General features: G+C 44.0%; 1 protein-coding gene across 1 annotated transcript in view; it reads left to right on the top strand.

The window, feature by feature from the left end:
- The first annotated feature begins 4,185 nt into the window (after positions 1-4,185).
- ldlrad4a (low density lipoprotein receptor class A domain containing 4a) overlaps positions 4,186-7,500 on the top strand; it is a 34,671-nt gene continuing 31,356 nt past the window's right edge. Inside the window, exon 1 of the mRNA XM_030789222.1 lies at positions 4,186-4,225. Coding sequence (XP_030645082.1) covers positions 4,186-4,225 — 40 coding nt within the window. The remainder of the gene's footprint in view (positions 4,226-7,500) is intronic.

Here is a 7,500-nt window from a genome sequence, read left to right as displayed (position 1 = left end):
TCCCCTTCTTATATGCATGTGTGTGTATATGCAATTGTGTGTGTGTGTGTGTGTGTGTGTGTGTGTGTGTGAGACGGTGTCTGGCTCTGGCTGGAACGCTCTCAGTGCTGTCTGAGTGGAAATGCGATCTTGGCGGGGGTGGGTTTTTTTTTTCTTTTTTGGGAGGGGAGGAGGGCAGAGGGGAAGGGGAGGGGTGCTGTCTCGTTCCCTCTGTCTGGTTAAATCAGCCCTAAGCTTGGCACAGAAGGAGGCCCTCAGAGACGGCACTGAAAGCCTGGCACCGCGCAAGCACCAATATCTCTGCCGCGAAACGCCGAGATGATACACAGACCACACTGAGTCACACTGAGACGCTGTGGAGACACCGTGAGCCAAAATGGAAACAATGAGAAGGAATAACGGAGACGTTATAAAGACATATGGAGATATTACAGAGACCGAGACAAAACAATGCTGAGACGAGGCTCATGACACGAGACAATAGAGTTACAGGGAAAGTCGGATAGCCCAGACTGAATGAGACAGATAAGACAGAGCAGATGTTCTGAGATGTTAGTTCAAAGCAGGTTTCTATGACACATACCCTAGACACACACACACACACACACACACACACACACGTGCACGCAGGGTCTACGTGTATGTAAAATATGTTCGACCAGTGACTGTAAACTCTCCTTTTCACCTTGTTCCTTAACCCGGCCTAACCCAAACTACTACTGTAGCACTTGGATTAAAAGGGGGAAAAAAAAGGTTATTACTCCCAGTTATTGCTGAAACAGTTATTGTTTCTATACTTAACAAATTGTTAACAAATTGTTTGTTCTGTTGTGCTCAACATGAATGCAGTTCTTCGGAGTCGTTCTGGATGAGAGCGTCTGCTAAATAAACTTAAGTATGTAATGGCACATTGGGTGTGTGTGTTGGTCTGGTGCTCTTTGCCTTTATTTAGCCTTACGTGTAAAGTACTTTAAACACAAGTCTAGTGACCTGTTAGCCTAAGGACAGTGTGTAGCACATACTGTCTTCCCTAGAACTCAGAGTCTGGCTAGACTGATTTTATGTGTGTGGGGGTGTATGTGTGTGCGCACTTGTGCCTGTCTGCACGCGCGCGCGCGTGCGTGTGCGTGTGCATCTGTCTGCCCGTGTGTGTCTGTCTGTCTGTCTGTCTGTGTGTGTGTGTGTGTGTGTGTGTGCGTGCTTGTGTTTGTGTCTATGTGCCAGTCAGGAGAGATTTAATTGAGCCATGAGTCATCTAATGGTGAAAGGGAAAGACTGCTGTCGTTCAGGGGGGCATTGGCAGATATAATGAGACATGGGTGGTTAGGAACAACAGGTGTGGGTTCCTGCCTGAATGACCTTACGCACAGAAGGCAGGGCAGGTGGTCAGAACTCTGGTTGGGTGGAGGGAAGAAGTGAATCATAGGAAGTGTGCAACAAAAGACAAACGATGTGTCAGTGCATCGCTATCATTAAAACAAAATGACTGTATATGAGGCATGAAATTCAAGCTTAGTGTTTCTAGTTGATTCAAACTTCTTACACTCAACCCTCTTCAAAGTGTACAAGAGACTCTTGTATGAGTAAAAAGACAAGAGCAAACAGGATATGAGTAACTAGAGAAGACTCAAAACAGCGAGGAGGGAATAGTTAAGGGGGAGGTCTTACATAAGACAATAGTAGAAGGGATATTAGGTTATATACACTTTCTCTGGGCTGTTACCTGGACTGGGCCACCCACGTCAAATCCATAAATTATCTTGTACCGGTTCTGGACCGTGTGAGTACATGCAGCTTAGACAGTGTGTGTGTGTGTGTGTGTGTGTGTTAACATCACTGGCTATCAAGTACACCTGGTTACATAAGCTTAGCAATTACGTAAATTGTTGAGGCTGGAGTAGGTTGTATCACTAGGTTAAGAATTTGGCTAGAGATAGATTTTGGGATTAGGGTTAGGGGATTCACATGTGGTCTCGCACTGTGAAACTGAAACTGAAAGTGCATTTTGCTGACTCCCCCTGAGCTTGAAATGTTCTAATAAATATCTTCCTTGCCCAGCGACAGCGGAATGGGGGGCCTTAGCAACAGCACGATGCCTTTGTTGTAAGCGTGTTGGAGGGGAAACTCCGCTGGTCTATTGAACGTTTGCATGCCGCGAATGTTGAAAAAAAAATTGTTTTTAATTTGATAACAATGCAATTACTTTAATGACTCCTCTCCCATTTGTCGGATCTAATAACGACTACCTCGATACCCCGATGAGTCTTGTGTCAGTGTGCGATACCGCCCCCCCCCTCCCCCAGTCTTTGTTTTGCGCAGAGTGAAGTTGTTGGATCATTAATCAGTGTCAGAAGTACAGCATGCCCTCTAGGTTTACCTCAATGGGGAGCTCTCAACTCAACGCATTTCCCATAATGAAACGTATGGTTTGGGACTGATTCTGGACTCAAACAGATTAAGCCGCACACTGTGTGGGGAGATGGAGAGCAAGATTTTGTGAGAGGCTAGACCCCTGGATTTACCCAAAGCATTTTGATTGAAAACAATTTGTTTATTCCCGTGAAAATCGAACCTTTTAAAGAGAACGATCGACCCGTCAACGGGGAAGAGAGGAACAGTACGTTCTGGTACTTTTGGGTGAGTCACGTTGTTGTCCGATTCTGTTAGACACCTGTGGTCCTTCTGCATTGGTTCTCTGAGCGATGTCAGTGTCTCGAAAGAGAGTTTAGGGAAGTTCTAAATGTCTCTCAAACTGCTAATGGGACAACGATAAGTTCAATCAATTGCGCACATTCCTCATTCGGAGTAATAGTCAACGAGCAAGAGCCTATCTCAGATTTTCAGTTCCTCTCCTTTGGCTCGGCTGGCTGATCTCCAAGGAGATACAGGCGCCGGAATGCTGACGCAAGGAGGAACTGTCCCGAGAAGGAAGAAGTTGAGGATCTTGGCGGCGGCAAGGATTGGGTGATATCGAAACTGTCAGTCAGGCAGTGAACAAAGCGTGTCCTCAGGACAAAAAGAGAACTGTACTTACACTCAAACTTTTGCCTCTCATCTTATAAATCAGCGCCGTTATAGCTTGGGGTTAATGTTAGGGTTACTATAGTCGTAAATAATGCCTTTTATCTTCCTTCGCCGTGATACTCGGTTAATTTTAATGTTTTTTTTGTACGCTCATCGGAATATTTTCAGATTACCACTTGATCATTTTAGACATCGTTAAACAACGTGTGGTCTTGAATAAAATTTGTCAAAACGAGCTTGTTATCAGAACATTATTGTGTCTTCATTTTACAAGGATGTGTCATCCCCAACTATCGTATGTCGAAGTTTCATTTACCTTCGTTGGTGTGGGCCTCTCTGTTCTCTGGTGTGTTTGAAGTGGAGATGGTTTTTGTGTTCTGAGGTGCATGCCACCTCCAGTCATGTTTATCTTTAGACTTCAAAGTGCTACCCAGCCGAGTTTTAGCATCTGAACAAATAAAAGCAGAAGTTTCTGTGGTTACAAAAAAAAAAGGAAAAAAAAAAGACCCAAAACAAAACAAAAAGAATCTTTCAATGGGATTCCAGACCCAGCTCTGTCTCCATATTTTTATATCTCTTAATTAAGACCGAGAAAGACAGGGTGACCTCCCGTTCATCTGCTTTTGTGTTTACATCTGCTCAATTGTCTCATTCTTTCTTTTCTCTTATTCTTTCTCCATCTCTTCTTTTTTTTTTTCCAGCTGGTTTCACCTGAGATGTATCTTCCGCCTTCCTGGGAAGGATGATGTTACTTTGGATGGGACTCTGCTCTTGGGCTGAGATGCCTTGATGAACTCCAGTGCGTGAAGTGCGGGGGGAAAAGAAAAAAAAAAAAGTAGACGCCAGAATCCAGCGAGAACTTCTCTAGATCCCTCTTAACACACAGGCCATGGCTCCTCGTGGCTGGCTTGGAGGGTAGGAAAGACTTATGCACTTATGTTGCCCACTTAGAGCCTGGATTCCAGCGACACGCAGACTGACAGTTTAACGATCTGTACTCCGCTCATCTGCATGGCCCGGGACCCCTGTGGAGAAACTGTGAGTCACATCTCCATGCCGAAAGGATCCAAAATGGTGGTTGGACTGAAGCATCCCGTCACGAAAAGCACCCCAAACTGCACCGGATAAAGCTGCACACAGAAGCATTACTGCAAAGGCAGTATGCAGGCAGCTGATCACCCTGCCACAAATACTTTCACAGGTACGTCAGTCGTTTTTTTTGTGTGTTTCTAGAGTCTTTCTAGAGAGTTTCTAGAATTCAAAACTCTGGACGCTGTGTCATATCCTCCTCCCCTCCAAAAAAATGCCAAAACAATATAATCAAAAAAGAGGGAAAAAAAAAATCAACTCCCACAAAGGAGGTGTCACATTTGGTTTATCTTTCAGAGAAAAAGAAGTTTTTTTGTTTTTTATTTCATGAAATGGGATGTTTGCCCTTAGCCTGGGCCAGCCAAATGCTGACTCCTGAAAATTCCCCCTGCTAGCAATTTTTTAATATCAGATGTGGAATTTGAACTTGGAGCGGAATTTGGATCCAGACATACAAAAATTCCTGAGAGACCTGAGGTGGAGGATATTGTTTTAACAACTGGATGGCCCCCAAGCCAAGCCGGGGTCAGAATGTTCTGGTATTTTATTCATCGTGGAGGGAAATGAAATACCGGAACATTCTGTTCCAAAAGCATGTGATTGGGTCTCCAGCTGGGGCAAAAGAGTGCGGGCCCAGACGCCCAAACACACTGTCAATCATTTCAATCGCTCGAGATTGGGAAAAATACACGTGCACACAGACACACACACACACGCACACACAAGAATGACAGATAATGCTGGAACAGTAGAAGTAATTTTGACACTAGACCAGGTCATCTGCTCTTGAACAGAAATTAGGAAATGGTTTAAAATACACAATTTTCTGGGTTTCTACATAAGGGGGAACATAAGGGGGAGAAAGTTTAGCTGGATAAACAGAGTGATTTGTCTTTAAATTCATCCATGCGTAAATAAGAAAGAGTAATGAGGAGAAATGATATCACATACATTTATCTGTTACTGAGATACCAACTCGCTACTTTAAAGTAGTCATATGGAATGAGAAAATTAAGGGATGAGTCGATTTTGCGTTAATTCTGTATAGGTAGTTTGTCTTTAGTTGCCCATAGCAACATGGTCCTTTGCTTGTCCATTTTCTCTCTGTGTGCTTGAGTTTTAATATAGATATACTATTCTCTCCCTCTCTTTCTCTCTCTGCTTTTTTCTCCCTGCTCTCTCTCTCTCTCTCTCTCTCTCTCGCTCTCTCTCTCTCTCTCCTCTCTCTCTCCTCTCTCCCCCTCGGTTTCTCTCTTTTTGTTGCTTTCACTCCACAAAAACACACACACACACGTATATTCTTTTTGTGGGTGGGAGAAGTGTTGGTGCTTTATGGCAGAGGTGTTTGGAGTGTGGACGGCTTCCAAATCGATTCCTGTCATTTTGGGAGATCTCTGCAGCTTTGTGGAGGGAACCGCAGTGTCGACACAGTGCTAGGGGGAGCCCACTGTTTGGGCTAATAGAAAAACAGTCTGTGCTTCAGTCTGGGCTAAACAAACAACCTTGAAAGAAAAAAGCCCAGTCAGTTTCCGCAAGATTAAACTACGGTTAGCTTGCTCGCTTCAAGATTCGAGTAAAGATGGTACATTAACCTGTTTTTTAACATTTGTGTAGAACATTTTATGTTATATGCTATTTGCTTCACTTAGAGTTGTTACACAGGCTCATTAAATGATACGTTTAGTATGTAGTAGTTTTGCAGTTAAGAGTGTTTTATGTGGGTTTAAAAATGTATGAATCCGTGTGCGTGTGCTGTCATACTTGTCTGTCATACATATTTGGTTTGAAATATTAATGAGGCGAGAACATATTGCGTCTGTTTTTCCGTCTCACACTCTCTCTTCCTTCACACTGCAGCACAGACATGCTTAATTATACCACTTCAGCATGCAGAGGTCAGTAACCAAGAGCCTCTCTCTCTCTCTCTCTCTCTCTCTCTCTCTGTCTCTGCTGCACAACCTCACCCTCTCTCTCTCGCGCTCTCTCTCTCTCTCTCTCTCTCTCTCTGTCTCTCTTTCTGTCTCTGCTGCACAACCTCACCCTCTCTCTCTGTCTTACAGTGTCAGGGAATTTGGCACTGCCAATACAGAACCCCACCCCCCCCCTCGTTTTTTTATGAAGGAGCCAAGTCCTGGGGGTGTCGACAGACTGACAGAGGAGTGGAGGGGAGGAAGAGAGAAAGTGAGAGACAGAAAGAGAGAGAGAGAGAGAGAGAGATGGAAGTGGAGATGATTTAAAAAAAAGATGTGATTATGTGTAAGACAATGTGCAAGTAGTGTTAAATAGATTAAGACCCAAACTGCAGCCCAGTATCCAAAAGAGAGATTTCAATCAAGATGATAACGGACACTTTAAATTTTGGTCTGCATTTCTCAATGAAAATTATGATTACAAGTACAATGTGTATTCGGACGGTTTGCGCTTAAAAAAAAATCTCACAATTGAACTTTTTGATTTGTATCATAATTAACACTGAACTAAACATTTTCAGTATTTCGGTGGATGTCTGAGAACTCCATGCTCCATCTGTGGAGTCTAATGAAAACTGTTTCGATCTAATGGTTTTATTATTCACTTTCATGTTCCTCAAATACAAAATTCACCCTGAATAGAACAGGGTGGGTCTGACTCCCAGGTGCAGGTCCAAATGCAGGAATTTGAGAATCAATCTCTCTCTCTCTCTCTCTCTCTCTCACTCTCTCTTTCCCTCCGTATTGGTTTGGCTCGTATGCAGTTGTAGCCGCTTCAGTTTGCGTCCGTGGCGACCAGAGCAGACGTCGTCATGGGCTCAGACTTAGCAGGACTGAACGTAAAAACACGGATCGAGTTGGAACGGTGGTCTTATTAGGCGTTTACAGTGACTCAAAGGGGCAGGCGGTCGGGTCAGGTTTGAAAACGGAAGGCAGGCGTTCGACACACCTCCCGTTCGGCGGGTGTCAGCAAGGCCGTAAAAGAAGAAGAAAAAAAAAAAAAACCCGGATAGAGACACGCTGTCTGAGGGGACTGTTGGCGTGTGCTTCCCCTCTCTCCTGACAAGACACCCTGACAATCTCAGCATCGTGTAAGACAAGCAAAGTCTCTGGGCTTTTTGCTCCTGGTTACAGGAGGCCATTTAAAAAAGGGAAGCGTAGGACAACATCTGTGTCAGTCCACTTCCACTCCCTGTGTACTTTTGGGTTTGAACAGACAAAAAAAAAAAAAGCGAGAGAGTTCATATGAGTGCCTCTCTCTTTTATTTATTCTCTCTCTCTTTTTTTTATGGGTCATTCTCTCAGACCAGGACTAAAATCTCATCATATTGAAAGAGATTTTTAATGCTGGACTTGGGTCGAGTAGAAACTAGACTAAAAACCGAATGAGCACAAGGGCTGAAAGGTAACTCGCACA

Source organism: Chanos chanos, chromosome 12 (assembly GCF_902362185.1).
Source record: "Chanos chanos chromosome 12, fChaCha1.1, whole genome shotgun sequence".
Taxonomy (NCBI): Eukaryota; Metazoa; Chordata; class Actinopteri; order Gonorynchiformes; family Chanidae; genus Chanos; species Chanos chanos.
This window is presented reverse-complemented; position numbering and strand designations above follow the sequence as displayed.